Source organism: Electrophorus electricus, chromosome 21 (assembly GCF_013358815.1).
Source record: "Electrophorus electricus isolate fEleEle1 chromosome 21, fEleEle1.pri, whole genome shotgun sequence".
Classification (NCBI taxonomy): Eukaryota; Metazoa; Chordata; class Actinopteri; order Gymnotiformes; family Gymnotidae; genus Electrophorus; species Electrophorus electricus.
In genome coordinates, this window is record NC_049555.1 from 4,321,287 (window position 1) to 4,345,620 (window position 24,334).

The following is a 24,334-nucleotide window of genomic DNA, read 5'->3' on the forward strand; positions in this document are numbered from 1 at the left end:
ATTCCCCAGTTTTAGGACCGATGAAGGTTAATATTGCCTGATGGCCTGATTAAGGATGTTCGCTTCTTAACGCCTCCAACGTATCATAGCTCACAGCTAACGAGCAATGCACATGAGCCCTACTACAAGATTTGGAAAGGTTTTTGTTTTTGTTTTTTAAATTAAATTCTTGGTATTGTCTTCAGTAGTGCTGATATTATCCAGGATTATGTGTTTATTAGTCAATCAAAAATGTATTTTATAGTTTTTTTTTTTCATGCAGGCTGCATTTACACAGTACATAAATTCAGATTTACAAAAAAGAAACTCAGCTTTCAGTTTGAACACTGAAAAAAAATCTAATTCGCCATATTTGCTCACAAAAATCTAAATTCTCAAATTCTGTAAAAAGGCAAATTATTTAGTTTGATGTTTATTGTCCTTTTAGCCTGAAACCCAGAAATAAAAAGCCAGTTCACTGGACCAATAATTGCATGTGAATGCTATTTGTATGAATTTTTCTCTTTATTTTGAATTCAGTGACTTATTTCACACAGCGATGTAAATCATGGAGATTCTTCATTTTCTTCTGCTCTTTACAATATAATCTGCTAATAACTCATTCAATAAAACACACATCCATAAGGTTTTCAGCGTTACATTCATGTTTTTATTGCAAATTTGATTGCGATCCCATTAATATGTTGGTCTCCACTTAAATGGTTCAGGAACTTACAATAAATATTTTTCATATAAAAACATTATTGCTATCTAAAGTAGAAAGATTATACATCTAGTTGTGCCCAACAAAAACGCACTGTACACACACACAAAAAATAGGTGTGCACCTTTGTCAGTGTTTTGCTATTTCATTACATAACGTGGGGAAAATGGGTTTTAAAATATAAAACATTTCTTTATTAAATTTCCTACATCACTGAGAGGGAAAACAAGTGTTGGGACCTAAATAATTACACCATTACTATTATATTGTGAAAATCTAGGTGAGCAGTGGTTGATTCCTTCCACTTCACCTTGAAATCCCGGCTGTTCCTATTGGCCAGGCGTTTCCATAGACACTACAGTGTGACATCATTGTGAGGAAAAACCATTGCAAAATCAGTCAATCAAGTGGCTGCAAGGTTGAGAAGGGTTCGACTGAAGCAGTCCCTCTGGGATCCGGACGTTCCGTTACCCAATGGGAGACAGATATGGATACTGCAGAAATCGTATGAAGCCTTGTTTTTAGATTCATCAACATCAAAACACTACTCTGAGCTGCTCAAATCAAAAACAGCAATTTTTAATTTTTTTTAGCTAAACACACTACATATTTTTAATTTTGAACCCACGAGAACCGGTAAGTAAAGGCTCACTGAAGTTTGATAGCTGGGTGGCGTGGTAGGTAGTTTTCCTCAGTCTGAGGTAGACTTGTGGATAGCAACAAGATCTGTTTGCTTAATCCCAACCCTGAAGGCACTAGAGACTGGGGGAGGGGCCAGGAGGCACGTTTCTCTGGGGCCCCTCCTGGGTAGGCTGCAGAGGGGACCCTACCGGCAATGGAGTCTTGCTAAGCAGAATTGTTTTTTTCCCTCCGCAGCTGTTCTAGGGAAGATTGGCAAGGCTTTCTTTGGAAGAGAAAAAAGGAGGAGAAGAAACCATGTTCGGTTGACCATGTTCGGATGAACCATGTTCATCACTCATGACACTTGTGATGGCAAAACCATCCTCCGAGTGTGTTTGCCATTGATGATGATTGGTTGACAGTGTAAAACTGCACTGTCATAAACCAAGATAAGGCATGCGAGCAGTCACATTATGAGAGAGTCGAAACTGGTTTGAATTTGTTACAATACTTTGGCTTTATAAAATGATAATTTTCACTACACATGTAGGATATACAGCACAATATATTACTTTTCCCTGAAATTTCCTTTGATGGAGTAGAATTTATAATGGATTTAATAGCGATCAGATAAACTGTTGCGGAATATCCTGTGATGATGGGGATGATGTCTGGTGACTACAGGAACATTTCGTAAAAGCAGTTCTTCCAGACGTTACTCAAGAAGCCTCAGCCAATGACAGCGCACCGCTGTGAGGAACATCTCAGGCAAAACAGTCCTTCAGGAAATGACTCAAATGAGTATAAACATGCTGATTGGCTGATCCTCCAAGACCATGGTCTTTATCAGTGTACCACTGGGGTGGGGGGGAGAAAGAAAGAAAGTGTACGTAATGGAATAAGTCATAAACTACTACAGTAGCTGCTGCTCCATATAACCATTGTCTTGTCAAAGTAAAATTCTCCTGTAAAGATGCAAATGTCCAGCCAACGCTGGCGACAAGATCCCTGTTCACCCTCCCCTCCCCTTGTTTACCATGGAATCGAAGTCAATTTGCTGATCAACAAGGGCTTTGGAGATCTGGGCAGCCTGCTGGAAGTGGACGTTATCTGAAAACAATATTAAAATTAAACCCTTTCATGAGCCTGGCTGACCATGTTGCTTCTTATGAGCAGGACAGACTGCAGTGTGTGCTTCAGACTATGGCCAAACACTTGAGGCATGAAGAGATGTATAGTATAGCTAGACCTTTTAAGCATTCAATAATTTAAGTATTAATTATCCAAGAGTAAAGCAGGAGTAGAAACACACTGATTAAAGAATGTGGCTGACAGACTGATGGTGCAAGAATGGAGTGTTTTGGGGGGTGGGGGCGATGAAAGAGTGAGATATGAGACAAAAAAAAAAAAAAAACCACACGTATACAAACATCTCTGGCTATTTGCAAGTGTATACACATATTAATCTGTATACTGAGAAATAAGTGACAAAAGAATTAAGTGTGTGCGCATGCACACTCAGATATACGCACTTACTGTTTGCTCACTCGGACAGAGGCACAAAGCATGCATGTGCACGTACACATATGCATAACCATGCATGTACATATGCATGTGTGTTTGTACGCACGCACGCAAGTGAGCAACAGTGTGTGTGCATGTGTGTGTGTGTATGTGCTTGTGCTCATAAGAAAGTGTTTGCATTGGAGCATTTAGAAAAGAAGCCTCACCATCTGCTGTGCCATGAACCAGCAGGTACTGAACAGATTTGAAGTTTTTTGCTCTGCTCGTCACTGTGGAATTCTGTGGAGATTACAACACTTCAAACACTGTGTATAGCTTCCAAAACAGTACACCCAATCAATCAGAGAAATTATCTCTGATGTGACAGGATTTTTGGGAAACTCTGAGGTTTGACTCATTTTCTCGTTCTTCTCGTACACAACACAGGAACAGGCATAATACAGTTTTAGCTAACTTACGTCGTACAAGGCCTGGTTTTCTGATGGAGTCAGCATGTAACGCTCAGTGTAAATAGAATCTGCCAAAAAAAGATACAGCCATATAAACAAACAGGCAAGCAAATGTAGGGACTATAAATAGAGGTTGCTGTGTCATTTTTAGCCATAAAACAATAAATAAATGAATAAATGTGCACACCAAAACAATTTGATATGTATGCGTTTCATGAAAAAACACAGTCTGATGGGCTATACAGGTGCTTTTGAACTTGTCCATACCATAATATTCCCACTTGGACACCGGGGCAACAGCCATGCCACATTTGAAAACCCCGCTGCCTGCTCCCAGAACCATTGAAGTGACATAACCACCATAGGACTAAAATACAGATATACAAGTAGTCACACCATTACTATAAATTAACTTAATCCATGTGTGTACAGGATTAAATAAAATAATGTATTTAAGTGGACTTACCCAACCCCAAATTGCAATTTTATTTTTATCGATATAGCCCAAATCAATTAAATGTCTGCAACCAAAGAAAAACAATGTAAAATACTTTGATAATGTTTCCCATAAACCCAAAATTGCCTTTTGTGATATTTTTCATTGTATGTTATTGCACTTGTTAATATTTAAATCATTTATAATTTGTAAAGTTCTGCTGCACTGCATTTTCATGTCGAATATTTAGCACCATGATAACCCAGTAAACCAACTGTTCATTGTACTGTACCTTAATAATGAACTTTAATTGCACTGCACTGAACTGCAAGGAAAGGAATGGACTTGAATCCATGTGTGTACTGCTTCTAACCAGCTCAATATTTCTCTGCAATCAGCCGTAACCATATGCAGGACTGAACCTTTTAACGCTTGCCACTTTATGACTGGGGTGATGTAATACAGCCAATTTAAACACCAAACCATTTCGTATGCAAACACTGGGATTCAGAAACACTCAGTAAAAGTGAAGTTAGGAAAAGCCCAGCGCCATACGGTTTAATACCTCCCCGTCCTCATCCCAGCCTGGTCAAGTCACGTTTTAGCGGATGCGTTGAAAATACAGTTAAATGACCGAAACCCAGGCCCAGCTGTACTGAAACTCTCAAGTCTCAATGTGAACGGTTTCCTAGCTCTTCCTGTGTACATGTGGTGGGCGGAGTTACCTGGCCGCTGTGATCTGGTCCTCCACCTCGTAGGTGCCCAGGTGTCGGTAGATGGCGTGCATTATGTCGTCTCCCTGGAAGCCACTCCCTCTGCCATCGAAGCTGGCCACAATGATGTTCTCCGTGCTGGCTAGGTACGTGGACCAGCTGGTCTGGAAGCGGAAGTCCGACTTCTGGCTACACGGCCCGGCGTAGCTGTCGAAGATGGATCGACCCGTTCGAGCCGATCGGAACGTAATGGTGGCACTGTGCCAAGCTAGTTTGGGTCGTGCCAAATTGAGTCTAGTCTATTTACAATGGCACTGACTAACTAGTTTTACTTGGAGTTTAGCACAGAAATTATCAATGACCTTCAAATTAAAAACTTGGGTCACACTATAGTTAATTTCCTTTAAACAAACCTGCTGTGAAAGTGTTTCCTAAGAGTGAAAACATACGCAATCATGGGGGAAAGGAATGCAAAAACTCCTTACACGTCAATGAGCAGCGGATACTTTTTCGACTTGTCCAAGTTTGGAGGAAGAGTCATCTGGTACCACAGCTCTGAGAAAGAAGACAGCTTAGGTTGGGTGACAACAGAACTCTACACAGCAACGACACATCAGAAGTTACTCTCCCACCCTCACCAAACTCGCCGATCTTCAGCGTGCCATGTGTGACCGTGGGCATGGCAATACCCTGAAGAATGGAATCCAGGTTTGTGTTGTCCTCGAGAACTCGGACCTCTGGAAAAAAGAAACTGCTTACTTGTTCTTCTCTCAGGATGTACACTTTTAGATCTGGATTTATGGATGTAATGTGCTGCTGTCTTCCCAAGATTCATTCTAAGATGATATGAAACCTTTTAACAATACAATTGTTTATTTAATTTTTTACTTTTGTTTAGAGAGCATAAACCTGAGTTAAATTTCAACTTGCTGGCTAAAGTAGCTCAACTTTACCCAAAATCATTTAACGGTCTCTATCCCTGGCAGAGGAGTCCTGAGTGCTATGCAGTGTGTCTGCCGTTTGGCTGTCACCGTACCTGAACCAGCGCCCCGGCTGTCTCTCAGAGTGTACAAAGGAAGTCCTGGGCCTGCGTAGACAAGCCAAGCGGTAAACAAATAGGAAGTGAGAGATGGCAGTAAACATTAATTATGAATATTTTTACAAATAAATGTACAGAGAAGGTTGTACATGCATATATGGCCCATTCACATTACATGAACCACCAGTTTGCTTAAACTTTTGGATAGAATTGCATTATTAAAATATAAGGTCTATACACCCAAGAGCAGCTGACAAAAAAAAAAGTTTCATATTCCATTATTTTATAGGTCAAATTTCATCAAGTCATTAATCATATAAATAAGTACTAAAGCTGTGATGTAAATTTTGTGGCTATAATTATTTGGGTTTGGTTGTAGGTCTGTGACAGATAAACCTGTATGGTGGATGGACGTGTATGAAGGAAGCACCTGAACAGCCCATCCTGTAGTAGGTGCCATCATGGCTGAAGTAGGCAGAGTTATATTTACACCTGTCCTCCATCAGGGTACAGGTGAGACAGACTCGCTGAGAATAATTACTGCCTTCAATAGAGATTCTGCAAGAGGATGGGGAGAGCACGCGCACACACACACACACACACAGCTGTAACAGTGCACTCAATATAACATCATCATAAAATGTTTAATTTCAGTTTCATTTAAAACATTTATTTTCAAAAGCTGGGGATGCTGGGGATTATGTAATGCCTGTAGAAGAGGGTTGGGTTCAGATCTGTTCAGGGTGAGAGAAATTAAGTATTCAAAGAATGTGTTATGTTTGGATCTCACTAGCTGAACAGGCTGTGTTGAAAGAAGCTCTGCTCTGGGATGGGCACAATCAGACAGTCTATTAACAAGTGTGTCTGAGTGAAAAACTCACTTGTAAACGTTCCTTTGCCCTGGCTGGCCATTGTGCTCGTTACTCTCATAATATCTATCAATCAGAGATCAAAAGTGAACATAAACAAACCATAAGACAGAGAAATCATAGATCGATACTGAAAATTATGAGGGAGAAGGGAAAATAAGTCATTTGAGTGGTGTGGCATGCCATCCCCTGCCAGGACATTACATGAACTTACACAGCATCTTTGGTGACCTTGAGGATGTTGGTGACCTCCCATTTTCCTGAAGTTATGGGGGTGGCAGTGTCCTGAAACAAAGGGGCAGCATTTAATACCTACTGGGTGGGCTTTGCACTGGGGAACATGGTGAAGGAGTTGTGTGTGTGTGTGCGCTCCTCTCTGCTCTTTTTATGCCTTTATTGGTAACTGTGGTCATTTTATTTCAGAAGATTTATTCCATTGGGCAGAGCCATTGAGTTCCCTTTGTTTTTATTTATGAAAAGTCGCTACTAGAAATGGCACCCAGCACACCTCAGTGAAGGTTTAGAGAATAATCAGTGCTTTAGATGTATTTCACTCAAAGTGACTCACCTCACTGATGTGATGAAGATGTTTGAAGCCCTTTGCGTCGCTCATGATGAGGTAATAGCTGGAGCCGTCCGGCCTAAAGACGGGCTCAATCGGGGAGAACTGCAACACAAAGACGTAGAAAACATCTTTAAAAAGCTTAACAGATCAGTACACGGTTATCCTCAGTGTTGCGGTGAAAAACGGACGGATGGCTTTTTACATACCCGGCCAACCCAACCTGTTTGGCTCATCAAATTCCGTTCCTGAAAAATACACAAATAGGTAAATAAAAATGAACATAAGGATAAACCAGCTGTGAAGTGGAACAGCAGCTCTAAGGACTACTAACACAAATACGTAATGGTACTAAATGAAAGGACACAAGGGACCAGTTAGTCCAATTAAAATTAGCCCATGCTAACTAAATCCCTTTAGATTTCCGTCCAATTTCCTCGTTTAAAGTCTGGAAACCTGCCTGTCCTCAGCAATGCCCACTGCTGAAGGCCAACGCTACAAGAGATGTAAATCAAGTGCACGTACTATGGTTTCCCTCCAGGTGGCACCCTCCAGTTCATACATTTGTAGAATCACATAGCTTTGAGTCCGATTTTGCCACTGAACTGCGATTCTTTCATCTGTCACCCAGGTTACCGTGCTCAGGTAGTGGTCTCTAGGGCAAATAACAAGGACAAAACTCGGACTGGGCCTGGTCATGGATTCAATTGCAGAGTGTGGAATTATGCCGTTATGGGCACTGGGCTTGGCCTGTTTGCGAAAATCCCCGTTGTTTCAGTAAACATGATATTAATCAAAATCATAGTTTGTAAAATGTGGTGTGTCCTGGTCATATTACCGGGCTCTGAGAGCACTTGGCACCACAACCTCTGTAATGTTGGACACATTTGCAGTGTCAACCACAAGGAGGCGCACTGTTGGGTTTGGTGTTCCCGACTGAATACGAACACACACACACACACACACACACACACACACACAGCTGTAAATTACAAGTTTAACATATCTCTATCATTTCTAAAATATCAGCTCATAGCACAGCTATTGTCTGAAGAACTGGAAGCTTTATGGACAATGAACATTGCAATATCTGGTCAGGCCAGGAGATCAATTTCATTAAGGATTAAGAAATGTCATTTTAGATTATGAATCTACAATAAAATATTACAATGAATGTCAGTTGTAAGTTGAATCTGTGCTCACCAGTTGAACTGGCTGAGCTGAGTTCCTTTAAATGGGCTGAAGCCAGTTTACTCTCGTCAGTAGTGACCTACTAGCTGAGGTGACGGCTCTTACCTTGGGGTATGGGATATAGATGGTTTCAGGGTACTGGCCCTCCCCGTACCACGGGTACTCGATGGTGTGGACATTGGTATCATTAAACTTTGCGAAGGCCAGGTACTTGCCCGTTGGAGACCACCATAAAGCATAATTTGAGGAAAACATCTCCTCTGCAGGGCAAACAGTGAGGACTGTTATGAAAAAAATCCACCTTTACATCTATATTCTGTTTAGGCCATTCAGTCAGTAATGTGAGAAGTGCTAGTCTGCCATCTTTACTACTCCGTATGTATGGTCTCGCTGCGTCTGTTCTCCTAAAGAGGCTTTCTTTTTCCCCTCCGACATTCACATTACACCTGCCTCAGGCTCCGTAGAAGGTGTAAAGGGGACAGATAGTGTATCCTCATGGCTGGATTAAGAGTTGTAGCTATATGTTGATGATCCACCCACCCACACACCCACACACAGTAAAACAGAAATCGTAAGTATAAAAATAAACCAGTGCTTACCCTCATACACCCAGTCAGGGATCCCATTCAGGATCACATTCATTTGCCCATCCGTGGTAACCTGTTGCAGTGGTGAGTTGGGACTAGCCTTCACGTAAACGTTATACTTCCACACAAACGCCTGGGGCAGAGAAATAAGAATCACACCAGGACACTGAATTGCACACGGAAACAACTGCACACCAAAGGGAACATTTGCATTGAAATCCCACACATAGTTGTGTGCGGCTCTGACCGTGCATTCGAAGAGCACCCTAGCGGCAGAATAAGAAGGTGCATTGGGACTCACTGCGGTCATGTGAAGCACAACTTCACAGCCCATCACAACGTATGTGAACAGTGCACCTGTGATAAAGTGCCCTTAAGGAGTCTGTTGTAAATATACAAGATGTGTATATCTAGCAGTAGAACAATTAGCCACAGCATTTGGGTGGCACTTACTACTTTGAAGACTCATTTGGCCCAAATGATTGATTAAATATGTCTGCAACTGGTTCTTGACATTTCCTATTGGTTTGTGCAGGATATTTGAACTTGAAATGACAGTTTAAGAACTGTCCAGAATGCATTTAAGAGACCTACAAATGCAAGAAGTATTATTGTATACAACAACAATGCACTCAGTTTGACTGAGGCGATGGTTTTGAATGGGCCTCAGTAAAAAGCAGGTGAGTTTAACCCTCTGAAAGATAGTTGATTGATTGAAACCTTTATTGTGCTGAGGGGACTTGGTCTTGCACAAAAATATCCACATTAAACAGTAAAACAGTAAAAAAGAACAATAAATAAAAAGCCAATATCTAAAAACATTAAAATATAAATGACAAAGGACTCAACTGTTTAGAACTATAATTTTAAAAAGGGCATAAACTATTCAAAAACTGAAAGCTCCTCGGCGCAAATGATGCGATAGCTCGTCGTGTTTGTGTTTTCAAAACACAGGGTTTCACGAGGAACCCTGTGAAAGCTGGGTAACATGATCGTCCAGTATCCTCACAGCAAAGGTTGATGGGTTACTGCTCTGAGAGTTGGGAAATGCTTTTCACATTAAAACCACTTCTTTATTTTACTATTCATTTTTAACACCTTGTCCAACATATTCATATTCTGGACCGACTTCCCCAGCAACCTCAGTATTGTTTTATCTACATTAAAACTTTTATTTCCTTAAAAAATAAAGCCGTCGCTGTGCTTTAGTGCATCTTGCCAGTGCATTAGCAGACCGGGTGAGTTTGGAGTTGGTAATATTGCCCAAATCCTTACACTCCTCTACAGTCCCAATATCTTTACCTCGTAATGCAACAGGCTGCAGGGAAGCCCCTTTTCTAAAATGCAGTCCCCATTTCTTTCCATTCATGGAAGTGGCCCACCTCAGTCCTGTAACCCAGTTCATTGTCTGTTAAAAGACCCAATAAGGCAGCATCATGTGCAAACTTAATTAGTGAGCAATTAACATGGGGACTGACACAATCATTAGTCTATAAAACAAACAATAATGCTGATAGAACACAACCTGGTGGCCATGCCCGTGTTTGTCATTATTCCTGCTGACTGACTTTGACCCGCTCTCACTGCTGTCTGCCTGGTAAAAAAAAAAAAATCTGGATCTATTGTACTGGGATCTGGTTTACACCCATAATTCTCTCAATAGTTAATAGTTTTCAGCAAATTTAGCATGACCAGCAGGGATATGGTTAGTTGAATGGTGATGCTCACCAGTTTGTGACCAGTTGGAGACCAGGCCAAGTACTGGATTTCCTGTGGGATATCTGCAGTGATAAAACTCCTGAGAAAAATGCAAAGGGCATTTATTATATCAGAACATCCCATAACATTATTTCATAATATCATCACTTCATAACAATAAATTATTATTAAAACATTGTTACGTTTTATCTACATATTCTTCTTATGCATTTTTGACATGCTAAATTAGAAGATCGGTCTTGCACGTCTGCTGACGAGTAGGATCATGAATAATGCTGATCATCGATTGGACGGATGTGAGCGCGAGGCTCAGCAGCGTGCACGCACCCAGTCTCCTGGTTATAGATAGAGTAGGAAGCAGTGAAGGAGTGTCTCCAGATCTGAACGGCAGACAGGGAACAGCGTTTGTGTAAGCGCGAGTGTCTGACAGCTAAAGGAAGGACTAATCGCTGGAACACTTGCCAGTGCCTTACCTTTGAGTAGTTGCTCAGGAAGCAGACAAACTGTCGATCTGCTGACACCATGTAGTCAAAGGCCTCCACCTGGTCCTGTGATCAAAAGAGGAACGTAGGAGTAAAAGGATACACAAACGCGCGCACACACACGGAGTCTCACATCACTGTCCTGTGGGGAGTTTCCAATAACAAGCAAATTACTGTAGCTGTATACTGTTATGGCTACACAGCAATTTTATCTGTAACCTTAACAACCAAGTAACGTTCGTTTTGCTTTTAATATTTTTTTGTTGATAAAAAACAGGGTGGAGGGTGAGGATGGTAAATCTAGGGACAAGATAAATGTCCCCACAAAGAGCTAAATACATGCCTATGTTTTTTGCGGCAAACCACACAGATTTTATTTGTGATATCTTACAAATGTTTGGCGGCTCAGAAACTCCTGCCCCTTCTCAGAAGACACATTGAAGAGTAAAACCGCTCCCTCCTGCGTCTTATGTAGGTACTCGCCATCTGTGCAACAAACCACACCAACACCATGACGAGCCGGCACAACACCAGCGTCACCTCACCCCTGCACATGTACAGAGTTCATTCTCAAAGCAGAGAACATCTCAGGGCTACCTACATGTTGGGTTTAGGTCACTTTCTTCATCCCAAAATGCTAATGTCCAGTTTTCCAAAAACATCGTAAGGTTATCACAGGCTTTCTCTACCAAGACATGTGGATCTCTGCTCTGTGATGCTTCCAGTGGGCTCAGCCCAGAGACCACAGGAAAACTGCTTAGTCATTGTAATAATGGCACAGTGAAGAGGGTTAACATGCTAAGTTGGGCTAAACTACATGCTGGTAATCTAAAATGTAAGTAAACCAAACAAGCTGGCTCTTATGGAGTTCAAATTGTACGGGGGGGGGGGGGGGGGGGAGTTTCCTCAAGAGCATCTGATACTTCTCTAACAAGCCGATTAGGAGAAGCCATACAACCATCAGGACTGCCGAGAATTTAAAAAAAACAAAGCACCCTGACTCAGACATTAACCCTCTTAGACTCCAAGGGTCTGCCCGTGGGTCTGTTCATAACTTTAATGCACTTACTGTAGTTACATTACATTTACAGTATTTGGCAAAAGCTCTTATCCAGAATGACTTACATGTTTATCACTATGGCGACGCATGCGCTCCCTGAGAAACCCATTGCCCTGGTTGCTAGAACCTTCTGCTACCTGCTCTACTCTCAAAGTGTCTAAGAATTCACTATGCGTAATTAGTATGTGGATCTAGGTCAAATATAAAAGCAACTGTGTGATACTGCAGTATTAAAGTGCGGAGGGGGTGTTGGGAAGAATGGACTGTCTCACCAGAGAGCCACAACAGGTTGTAGGATCTGGCCTTGATGCTGCTGTTGAAATAGTCCTGAAGGGTAAACGTTCTCCGGGAATCCACCTTCTTCTCTAGAATCACATACATGCACACGTTAGCTATGGTATACAACTGTAAAAACAAAACACAAAAAAAAAGCACTTTATGCACTGATGTTTTCTGTGGATATTGTGGAGGGGAGAGAACGACACAGAAAGACCACCATTTCCATTTACAGAAAATAAAGCTGGCCTAGTTATGGAGTTTTCTTCTTTTTTGGGGGGGGGGTTTACATTAATTTAATATAAATAAATAATATACACAATATAAATAAATAATATACACAAATGTGCCATTAAAACTATTATTTAATTATATTCGTAGTATATAAGTTTTTATATTTACACAATCACTCACAGGAACATGAAAAACGGAAATTAAAACTCTTTCAGCCATCAACTCTAGGACCGCGGAGTCCAGCTAATACATTCCTTATGACTGGCTGAACTCAGTATGCCGTCAGATCCAATTACGTTTTGTAAGAATTAATTTAAAGACTGTTTACCAGCAAGACGTTCTTAGGACAATGCGCTTGGTATTTTGGTTTCATTATGGTCACTGAGACGGCAGAAATGATGATCCTAACTGGTGGGGCGTGCCAGGCTTGGAGAAAGGATTAATCTCGTCTGCCTCCCTGTACGGCTAGAGCCCCAGCATGGTAAAATACTTATGCTTCTTTTGCTTTGCTATGTGGGAGCGTCAGAATGACCTCGATCAGAAGTAACAGAGTTAGGAGTCAGGGTGGATTCAAATGCTTGTCTCACATGTGCATCTAATAGTTCAAGCGCAAGTACGCGATGATGTTTTTAGCACCTGTTGTATAAGGTTTTTCCGCTTCTCGGAGTAATTCTGGGCAGCTTTTCCTAGCCCTCGTTAAGACTGCCATCCGAAACTTTTTTTCCCCCCACACACGCGTTCTTGATACACTGCAACTACTGAATGTCTTTCTTAAAAAAAAACAACTCGCTGTAGGTTGACGGGTGTAAGTGACGGTTTGAATCCCAAAGTTTATTTTACGCCAGCGCGCAGGGTCACTGAAATGTGCCATTTTATTTATTAATTTGGATACCTAATGATTTCAACTCAATTGCCACATATTTTGACCAAAACAAACATACCTAGTAAGTAATATACGTTTTTGATTGTTTTTTGTTTGGCATTTGACTGTGATAACGTCTTAGTACATGTAAGCTATACTTACCTACCAACCTTATCGATAGTTTTCCAAAGGCTATACACACAATAAGATCACATAAGATAATAAAGTTATGGGCCTGCTATGAGTGAACTCGTGCGGTGTTAATCTTCACTCAGCGTTGTTAAGAGTTAATTTAACACGGGTGATTTCATTGTGATCGACGGCATCACACGGGTCAAGGTTCAAAGTTCACGGATGTGCGGATAAATCATTCTGAAAACGAGATTAGACTATTGCTATGGAAACAGTGAGTTAATCACCACGCCTCATTTTTGGCAACTTTAGGACCTTCGTCATACAAATCAAACCGCGCGCACTAAAACTGTGCAACAATGGCCAGTGTAAATTCTTTCAATAAAACACTAAAAGAAGTTATATGCGACTGCACTAATTCGACCTTCAATGGAGTAGTAGCCTACTTGTTTGGAAAACCACATATAAAAACCCGTCTTCCCGTTACGTTGTTACAGGTATGTCAGACAAGTATTAACACCTACCATTAAGAAATAAGGCCGTCGGAACAGCTATTAAGGTAATCACCACAGCCAGCCCCGCCACCCCGAGGAGTATCTTCGTGACATTCTGAAACGTGGAGGAAATGTAAAAACTGCGTTAAATCATGTGAAATTATGAGGCAAAAACCAGGTACATGTTGCGCACAGCGCTGGACAGCATAGCTGCACACTGTCCTCTATTGTGGCTCGCGCTGAAATAACCTTGTCCCGTTATTTTTATTAAGTCGCGTGTTCGCCGCTCAACTGTCCGAAACTTCAGTCGTACGCACGTAGGCCACAAAGAGAAAAGCGGCGCGTAAATCACGTTAAAAAGCCGTTTGGACTGACCATTCTCGGATGCGAGGGGACGTTCCTCCTGCAGAATTACGTCTTTTGAGTGCAAATCGAGCGACTTTGTTCCTCTTCGCTGATTCTGCTGAACGTTAAAAAAGGGAAGTGAAGAGCGAATGAATTTTTTGTGTTAAATATTAGCTCGGCTTCGGCTGTAAAGAAGGATAATGACAGATTAAAGTTCGTGTAAAAACGTGCACTCGTCACTGACAGACACGCTGCGGGCAACGGAATGTATATACAATCTGCAAACACGAAACGTGACTTCATCTATTACATTTTCTGCAACATTCATGAGGCATATGAATCAGCCACTTTTTCTAAATTTTGGAAGGAAGTGAGATTTGCAAATAAAGTATTTCATTGTAAGGTATTGTGGTAAGAAAAAAAATTTAAGAAAAACCTTTGCTGCATCATGTTTGTGTGTGCCCCAGGTATGCCAGGGATTTCCATAGACGGTTTTAACTTATTACACTGGTCATATTAATAGTGATTCCAAACCATAAGGATTTGGAGGAGGTCGATAAAACAGTTTAGCCGTCATTCATTTCGTGTTTCGTCAAGGCTGAGCCTGCTGGCTGCCCGATTATCCATGACCATCAAATAAGCATGAATGTGTCAGAATTCACATGTGTATTATGATTATTTTTGCTGAAAAAAATAAAATAATGCGAAAGTAACCTGTTCGGAAACTTTTAGCTTGTTTAACTTATACCTGGTTTGGTAATGTTAGTCATCCTGAGGTAAATATTGGCTAGAGCAAGCTGTTTAGCATTAACCAGATATTCCTTATACGTACAAAATATAGGGTTAGATACAGTCCAGTACCTTGCTAGCCACATAACACAAAACACAACGCCTTAACAAGGCCTCATCAAGATTCAAATTGAGCGTATCCCTGGATGAAGGCGTTAATTAACTGCGTTAATTAACCTGGGCAACATCATCATGTGTAGGCAATACAGGTGTAGTGGAATGCAGCCAGGGTCTAGATAGAAATGCATTTCTTCCCTTTAGTTTTTTGCAAAACCGCGTAGAATAGACTACGTAGACCTGTTTTTTGACAGAAGCATCAGTGCAGTCGATGACGCCTGCTTCTTTATTGTTTCAAGGCACTCGTTTCCGTTAAGCCCACACGTCAGAAAATCCCCTAAAAGTTGCGCGCAGGCGCAGTAGCCAAGGCTGGTTGGCACCGTGAAACGATCGCACGTAAGTTTGCACGTAAATTCACAGGCGAAGATAAGATTAAAAAGAAAAGAAAAGGAGAAAGAATTTGCGGACACCTTCAAGGTCTATTTCTTTGCATAATAATAAAAAAAAATCACAAAAGCAGTAAAAGACGTAAATTAATTCTAAATGTCTGAAATTGAGCCATATTTACAGTTTTCTTAAAGTTATATGCTGCCATTCATTAATACATAAATTTATGCTGTTAGGTTTACAGTGTATGTTAACACTAAATGCATTTGGAATAAAGTATTAAAGTCATTACATTTATACCAACTCAAATACATTTATGTAAATCATTTCGAGTAAAATTAAAATCGAGTAAATATTCAAGTAAAGGTGAAACATGTAAGATAATCCACTAATTTGGGCCAGTCTAACTTTACTCAATAGACTATCACGAAAACAAACAAAGACAACAACAAAAAAATAAAGATTGTTCAAGATTTCATGTTACTTTCCCGTGTTATCAGATGCAGCTCACAATATTTATGGTAGGTTGTTTCGAAAAATGATGCCAAGTGTTTCCCCAGACTTTTACTTTAATGTGTTATTATAATGTATTCATTGGCTGAGTTGCCAAGTTTTTATTCTGTTGCCGACTGTGCCGTACCACTGCCCCGTAATGTTTCCTGGACATCCATTCATCGTTGCGCTTTACAGCAGTCAAATAGGTTTGTTTTACGCAATGCGATCAAACCAAGCACCAGTGTGAGAACCAACATCAGTGTCTGGGTATTTGAACTTTGAACTGAAAACCAGCTCTTTTATAGTCGCTATCATAGGTTGCTTTTCAGTTCAAATTCTATTTCGGACTAGATTTCCTAAATTTCACACTCGTTACCTCTCGAACAGTCAGAACTGTGTGAATTTTGCGATTGCAAATTTAGGAAATCTAGTCTAAAATAAAATGGCGTGTAGTTGTGTGGCTCGGATACCGTGCGCGCAGTCTCCGGAGATTCTGTGTATACATTATAAAAAGCGCTCCTGAGACTGCAGATGCTTGTCTCTTTCTCGCCGCTTTGATCTTTATGGGCTTCCCCATGACTTGTCTTAAGGGAAAGGGTGACCCTCCCCCCAGTCTTTAGAAAGGATACATAACTAAGTAAAAGCATCTCAAAATTAACAAATTTATAAAGTCCGTTTTCAGGCAGTAAAAATAAGCTTTATATGTATTTTCAGTAGGACACTTGGACTAGCTGAGTTATTGCATAGCTAACCTCTTCTGATACTACATTTCTGTGAGAGACGTTCTCACACCCCTCTGAACAACAATGTGCTGTCATTTCCCTCTTGGCTACAGCACAGTTTATGTTACAGTCTTTTATATCAATGGAAAGAGCATGTCCAGTGATCATTAGCCCATATGCTGCACTGTATGAACTGTTCTGTTCTTATAAGTGCCAGCATGTGGGTGTGGCCTCTGCTAGCACTGGGACTGAACTGTGAGTATCCAGTGTGTACACTCATTGTGGTGCATTGTGATATTAGAGGTATTCGCAAGACACATCCAGCTCATGTGTTCTCCATTAGGAAGTCCCACAGCAAAGGCAACAGAGTATGGGGAACAGGGACATGACGTCTGCTTAATTTTGTCCCCCCACCCCTGTAGAGTTTTGCTCAAGCCCTAATCAAACCCACCCAAGCTGGGGAATCGAGGTCTTCACCATCATGTGAGTATCAGATGCAGGGGTGGTTCCAGCTAAACTCTGGAAACACCCCTGCAAGACGCAGGATCTCAAGGGCTAGAACAGGGATCACAGCTCTGGTATTTCTCCTGGTCACACACACACTCCAGGGCTGCGACTGTGTAATGCTACTCAAATGCTTCTCCATCAAGTAAAAATGAACTGATGGCCCTAGTCATGTGTTTATTTAGGGGCCCACAGAATGCTTCTCTCAAAAGACTGTCTGACATAACACAAGCTATTATGAATCACTGTGGTGTGTAAAAAAAAAAAAAAAGATTTTTTTTTTTTTTTTTAAGTTAGTGCAAATATGATCATGTCACATTGTCTGGTTTATGTCTGTCTTGTCCAGTCAAATGACTGGTTAGCTGCAACATAACTGGATGGATGTGGAGTCAGCCGGTCATGGCTGGATAGTTCTAGTTTGATGCAGCTTTGAATCTTTCCTATGGTTTCCTCTGCTATGTTTTCCTTAGACAGAACATTATGCCTAACAGGACGTTACTACTGGCTAGGGGGTGAAAAAAGATAATTGACATGCAGAAAAATAAAACGTGGAATACCATGAAGCCAAACTGTCTACAACTAGAGTGTGTAAAAGTCACACTTATGATCTAGCCCAGTGTGTATGGGTCATCATCAAAAAAAAAAAAACAAGCATGGACATGATCTGTGGCTGCATTTAAGCGTTTGGCAAAAGGTAGAGAACAAAACAAGAAAAAGGGTTAGCCACTGGTAAAGGAAAAAAGGGCTCAAGTCACACTGTCCTGTCCCCTGCCAGTTCAGCCAGCTCGCAGAAGCTAACGTCAAGGTGAGATCATGTACAGATGTTATTGGACTGTGCAGCTCAACGTGGCTTTTGAAAGTCAGCCAACAGTGGAAAACAGACAACTAAAAGCCCACTAAAAGCTAAACAAATAGAATACCGTCTCTTTAATGACCGAGCCCAGACCGAATAAACAGATCCATCTTCTCCAAAGCAGACTTCCTCTGCAAACACACTCTCACACAGAGAGCTGTCTAATGCATTATGGTATACAACGCATAAAAGTAAAATGTTATCAGCCCACCCGCCTGCATGTGTTCCGATGAAGCATCACACAGGTGCCATTTCAAACACCTTATGTACTTCATTGAGTTCCTAGCAGCGACAGGGTGAACGATTTTTTACCGTCAGGTCTCATGCGGGTGTCATGCCTCTTATCTGGAGTTTCGGGTGCACAAATGGCTTCTCATTGCCAAAGAACAAATCATTACTTGGAATACCACTCTTCCTTTTTAATTTTAAAGTGATTTCCCCTGACACTTAAACAGTCCTTGAACAGTTAAAGGCATGCTGCACTTTGAGTTGCTTTCATGTTCAGCAGATTGCTGCAACCAATTCATAAGCAAGTGGCTGAAATGGTTAGCTGAGGCGATTATGGTTTTGGCGCCACGCGTGAGGAGCAGGAGTGTGATGGACAGGGCATCTTTGGTGGTACGCTGTACTCAGGGTCAGATACCTGCAGCGCTTAATCCAAACATCACCGACAGTCTGTAACCCCCCCCGCTTATTACCCACCACATTCAGCTGGACCTGCTCGTGAGCACTGCATAACATTTAGACAGTGTTCCTCTGTGAAGAGCAGATGTGTTCTGTTCATACCACCCCTGCATGGAAAAGGCTGCAATTTGCTATGGGACACCGTCCCTCAACAGTCAAGGGTATGACTACATCTGCAATGTTATGTTAGCTGATATCGCCATAGTAACCCTCGCAGTGCTGATACTGCAGATGGCTGCCATGTTTGTGCAAACATGCCTGGTTACAACATTTTTTATTGGCTGCTGCGAGCATCCTGACCTGTCTGGTGCTGCATCTAAAAATCACATACCATTACTAAATTACTGCCGTTTCATGAGTACGTAATGTTAGCACATGAGCAAAGATACTGGGCACATTTTGGACAACTACTAACTAAATCAACATGCCACACATGTGGTGTGACCTCACTCATGTGAAATGACAAGTTGTCAGAAAGTGTGAACAGTGAACTTGTCACCTAGTATTTGGCACAGTAGCATGCAGTTTTGGATGAAGGCACAGACATTCCAGAGAAGTGATCTGTGGGCATTTTAATTCACAATGTAGTAAAGTATAATTTACTTTACAATACTGTAGGCCAATCTTCCCTAAATATGGATTTCACATATAACCCAACAGCATCGTTACTGAGAATCATTTCGGAGAGTGACTGAGGAGCTGGGCCACATTCTTTCACTAGTTGAATGGCTATAAGAAAATGACAGACGCGTTTGAGACTCACTTGCTCATCGCGGTCCTCTGTCTGAAAAGGAGTGCCCTGTTCCACACGGTTCAGAGATTCCCCTGCTCAAGTGCTCCTGCCCCAACTCATCAGCTGATTATTAGATTCAGCTGGTGTGTTAGTGGGGATATCACACCGGGCCAGACTTCAGTCCTCCTGATCCAGACTGGACCGGGCCAGACCTGGACTGCCACTGCAGCAGGCCCAAGTAGGATAGATATTCAGGCACGGCCTTGAACAGATGGGTTAAAAATCATGCTGACTTTCTCTGGCATCAGTTGTAGGAAACCCCCAAAATGCTCTACTACATGAGCATAAATGGCATGACCTGATAGACACATGGGTTCAGGGTGTGTGTAGAAAGAAAACATTTAAGTCTTGGCTCCTATTAACTATTGGAAATGCACAAATGGTGACTTCTTTGCATTAAAGTTAGTACATATGAGCAGACAGTGACCAAACGAGAAAGGGATCAATTTAACTCAACAGAGCCCTTGTGTAGTAACCCTGCATGTAGCGATTCTACATACAACTTATGTCTCATCAAAGAGAGTGACGTAGGATCAGAATTTTAAGATTAAATAAAAATCAAAACCTTGTCCGATCCTTTAACAGAACTCCAGTAGACATGTTTTTCCCCCTAGTGCCTTGCAGGAGTTAGAGCCAACCATTTTCAAATGTTAATAAAGACCTTGATGAGATTAGGTTTTAAACAGAGAGAATGAGACCTGGGGTTCTGCAAGCACGTCTATGAACCTCAGACTGCAGCAGTAAAGCATAACACAGGGTAATGGTCAGTGATGTCTTAAAAGGCTGCCCGCTACTGTCTGGGTGAGAGCCGGTCCAACAGTTTTCTTTTCTCACTTCTGACATTTGGGAATCTGGTGGTGAACCAGAATACAAAACCACACGCGCACAAGAATTGAGAGCTTTGACTGCTAAAAATGCTGCAGCATGCCTGCTGAGACCTTCCACTCTGTACAGGCGTTTCAAACCCAGCCCACTACACCCGATTCACACCACTACTGCATTCAGATCTTGATTAGCTACAGCAGGTGTGACAGATGTGGGTTGGCAGGTGAAAACAGCAAAAAGGCAAAACCCCAGGAGCGCTGGTGACTATAATAATAATGAACAGTTTTAACACAACACCGATTTAGACACAGTCTATGGTTAACAATCATACTGCAAAGATTTAAAGGATCAAAGATCAGTGTATCAAGGCCAGGCAACATTTGCACTTAGCAAACTATTTCAAGTGTCATTGTAGATATTCACGGGGCAAATAAACGAACAAACAAAAAAACACCTTGTTACCATTATATCAACTAGACCGTGTGGGCTCCTAAATTTGATTTTCTAATAGAGCGCATCATTCTGAGCCTCACAGCTCAGTCTTCCCCTTGAGCCTCACAGCCCTGTAGATGTGAATGTCCCTCTGCTCATTGTAGTGCACCTCCTGCACGGAGAAGAGACTCTCCAGGAGACGCAGGAAGCGCTTGTCTCGCTCATAGCGGATGCGGCACGACAGCAGAAGCTCCGACTCCATTGAGCTCAGGTGCTCCAGGGTCCGGAGGAGAGCAGGGAACGTCTCCTCCAGGTAAATGATGTCGGCCCCGAGGATGAGATCGTAGCCGCCCGAGGGATAGTGCTCTAGCCCCTCGCCCCAGGTGAGCTCAGATACCTGCACTGCTCCTTGCAGGTCTGAAGGAATGTTTTCTTTCACATTGTCCCTGAGTAACTCTAGCGCAGGTTTCCTGTCTGTGATTGTAACATTGCCTCCTGAAGAGTGTAAAAAGTTATACATTAGTACTAAACGTCAGAACAATATTTACATAATTTTTTTTAAAGTGTATATACATTATTATATATATGTGTGTGTCTATATAGACACACACACACACTTAATTGAAGGGCTGTACAAGTGTGTACAAGGGCATACAATTACTTCAAAAAGGCCTATAGTGTCAATGGTTCTGAGTTAATTAGTGTTTCTTGTTTTTCCTCTTTTTGTGTGGCTTTTATCAATTTACTTACATTTTAACTGTCTTATCCTAAAATCATTATGGGTTAACAGGATGAATAATCTTATTCCTTAAAAAAAAATCTTAATTAGAACCAGAACCAACCAAGCAGGGTGGCCACAATGCCCACAAGTCCAGTGCCTGCCCCCAGCTCAATGGCTGTCCTCCCCTTCAGATTGACAGGAGCCAGCTCCAGGTACATGCACAGCACTACTGCCTGTGAAATGAAGAAGTTATGTACTACTGGGGAAAATGGGTTGTGGATAAATGTAGATAGAGACTAAGGGGTAAAAAGATGTAGCATAATACTGATTTACTAGTGTACATGTTTTAGCCTGACTGTAGCAAATTAACATTTTTCAAGTCTAGTTCTATCAGATGTGTTTAAACCAGGTCAGTTCATGTTGGGGCGACATTATGTCCGGGAAAACTGTTACATAAAACTTCACTCAGGGTGTTTTATAAACGGTAACTTAATAAATGTAAAGCTTAATAAACGACGGTCTACTCAGTCTTAAATCCACGCGTTTGGCCACTCTGTTAGCACCTGTCCCCTAAACCGTTGGTGTGTCTTACTCGAGCCCAAATGTCTGCCATGTGAGGGACGCACCGCGTCCCAGATGACCCCCGCGACACCAAGGCCACTCCAGTCCTGAGCTAGTCGGAGTCTGTGGTCCGCAAACTCGAACTCGGCAGAAGACTTGTGAAGTTTAGACAGACCAGGCACTAAATTCTCATCGTACGGTACCAACGCCATGCTGACCAGAAAAGCATTCAGCCCCTAGGAAAAAAAACCCTAAGATAACCTACCGAGCCGCTTAGGAAATCACCAAGCACATCGTTTTATGACTTCTTACAATACGCTGACGTTTGTGATGTTGCGACTTAATTACAAGAGATCTGCTTAAAGTAGCTTTGTTACCAAAGCATAAATATACGCTATTATTTTCAGGGTTTTATCTTCACACATACGTACACGAGAAAACACTGTCCTGTTTTATTCCACGCTGCTTTTCTGGTAGTTTGGATACTCACAGGGGCGCCATCTAGTGACGTGGAGTTCGCTCTTCATCTGTTGTGTCAAAATGATTCGTGGTTTCGAAACATTTGACAAGCCTTCTCTTTAGTGACACCTACTGGCCATTTGTCATCTTGGTCATTCCGATTATAAAGTTCTTGGTTCCGTACATTTTATTCTGCTCACTTTAGTCATTGTTAAAAATAATTGAACAAAAATTAGAAAGAAATTGTCCATTTTCAAGTGTATAAGAATACTGACTGGGTTGGGAATACAGAAAGGACAACCATACCATCTTTATTTTTCATAATTTTTATTTAAGAAAAAGTTTGGTCTGCAGGGGCCTCAGGACCTCCCCGACCTTAGATAAAATACGATCACAGTAAACTGACAAACACAGATTCTTTTTTACAAGTGTATAGAGATCTTTTTCTGATGGTTTTCCAGTGGCTCTTCAGGAAATACACACGCGCACACACACACACACATCATGTACATATATATATATATATATATATATATATATATATATATATATATATATATATAAATATATAAATGTGCAGTCTTCAGAATTAGTTAAAGAGAATAGCTGGTCTTGTCCATTACTGCAGGTTAACATTAATAAGCATTACTGAGGCACCCTCCAAAGAATGCCTAACAGTCACACAAAAAACCCCACATTTTTTATAAACCTTTCAATAGTGATTATTATTCACCCCACCTTCTTTCACATATTGGTGTTTGCATCCCCCGCCATTATATCCAAACCATACACAAGTCAATATATGCAAACTTGTATTTAATAGCCACACCAGTTGGAATGTAGCAGGGTACCTGCATATCATGTACTGGTGGCATTGCTATACCTTGATAAGCAACAAACTTCTGAGATGATACTGATTTCTCAACTACTCTCACAACTAGACCTCTGATACACGAAATAACAATACCCATATAATGCAAGCAAGGCCATCCCTACCACTACACTAAAAAAGACACTTAGAATTTTAAGTTTCCATTTTCCAAACATTCAAATAAACCATCCAGTAATACTGTTATCAATACCAGAGTTCTTGGCTAAGTCATTGAGTAATGACTCTAACTTGGACAATGCTCTTGTATTAGAACCACCAGGTGCAGTATTATTTGGAATAAATGTACAACATGACTCACCAAACATAACACAAACACAACCGCTTTCTGTCATCAGCATATCCAAAGCCACAGTTTTACCAAGTCATTAATGAGGAGGCTTGTAATTGTTCAGCCACAGCTGACAGCATCATGGGTGTAATGAATAAATCTTTGTTGATTTATAATAAATATAGTTAATACAGTCAACATTCTTATTAAATGGTAACCCACCAAAATAAGGAAGATTCAAAAACCTGCTTAAATCTGATTTCTAGCCTTAAATTCATCTGGTTCATAGAAGCCCCAATGCCATCCATGTATACCTCATCATCAAAGTTACCTAATACTGCAGAAAGAATGGTGTTTTATTGTTCAATAAACTTTGATGGGATGACATATTTTTCATGGTTTTAATAAAGTGAGAGCTACCTCTATATAGTAAACACTAGAATGGACAAGGTTTACATTTATTACAGTCAGTAGAATTAAACGAAGAGGTCATATCTGTCACAGGACGGGGCGCTCCAAGAGCAGTGGAGCAGAGGAGGACCGTTCAGGGAAGTAGCACACCCAGAACCGAGGCGGACATGCACCCCCACGTGT

At 41.3% G+C, this 24,334-nt stretch overlaps 2 protein-coding genes across 5 annotated transcripts; both read right to left on the reverse strand.

Moving 5' to 3' along the window:
- Positions 1 to 1,816: 1,816 nt before the first annotated feature.
- dpp4 (dipeptidyl-peptidase 4) lies at positions 1,817 to 14,436 on the reverse strand. 2 transcript variants are annotated; one of them, XM_027023408.2, is made up of 26 exons: positions 14,329 to 14,436; positions 13,984 to 14,068; positions 12,228 to 12,320; positions 11,287 to 11,381; positions 10,887 to 10,961; positions 10,741 to 10,793; positions 10,423 to 10,489; positions 8,707 to 8,827; positions 8,213 to 8,367; positions 7,755 to 7,852; positions 7,442 to 7,571; positions 7,126 to 7,164; positions 6,923 to 7,021; positions 6,569 to 6,639; positions 6,367 to 6,420; positions 5,916 to 6,043; positions 5,483 to 5,533; positions 5,085 to 5,183; positions 4,932 to 5,001; positions 4,459 to 4,653; positions 3,764 to 3,818; positions 3,565 to 3,664; positions 3,307 to 3,365; positions 3,055 to 3,127; positions 2,361 to 2,434; positions 1,817 to 2,181 (listed from the first exon to the last, which is right to left on the reverse strand). In XM_027023408.2, exons 1-26 carry the CDS (start codon positions 14,329 to 14,331, stop codon positions 2,089 to 2,091), a joined length of 2,235 nt encoding a protein of 744 aa, XP_026879209.2. In that variant the 5' UTR covers positions 14,332 to 14,436; the 3' UTR covers positions 1,817 to 2,088. The 2 variants fall into 2 exon arrangements, with proteins under 2 accessions (XP_026879209.2, XP_026879208.2); XM_027023407.2 differs by having other exon boundaries at positions 10,423 to 10,492.
- Positions 14,437 to 19,346: 4,910 nt separating this feature from the next.
- Positions 19,347 to 22,621, reverse strand: mettl21a (methyltransferase like 21A). 3 transcript variants are annotated; one of them, XM_035521071.1, is made up of 4 exons: positions 22,553 to 22,621; positions 22,187 to 22,357; positions 21,682 to 21,793; positions 19,347 to 21,334 (listed from the first exon to the last, which is right to left on the reverse strand). In XM_035521071.1, the coding sequence occupies exons 2-4, from the start codon at positions 22,331 to 22,333 to the stop codon at positions 20,937 to 20,939; spliced, it is 657 nt and encodes a 218-aa protein (XP_035376964.1). In that variant the 5' UTR covers positions 22,334 to 22,357; positions 22,553 to 22,621; the 3' UTR covers positions 19,347 to 20,936. The 3 variants fall into 3 exon arrangements, with proteins under 3 accessions (XP_035376964.1, XP_026879218.2, XP_035376965.1); XM_027023417.2 differs by having other exon boundaries at positions 22,187 to 22,601; XM_035521072.1 differs by lacking the exon at positions 22,553 to 22,621 and having other exon boundaries at positions 22,153 to 22,279.
- Positions 22,622 to 24,334: the final 1,713 nt, after the last annotated feature.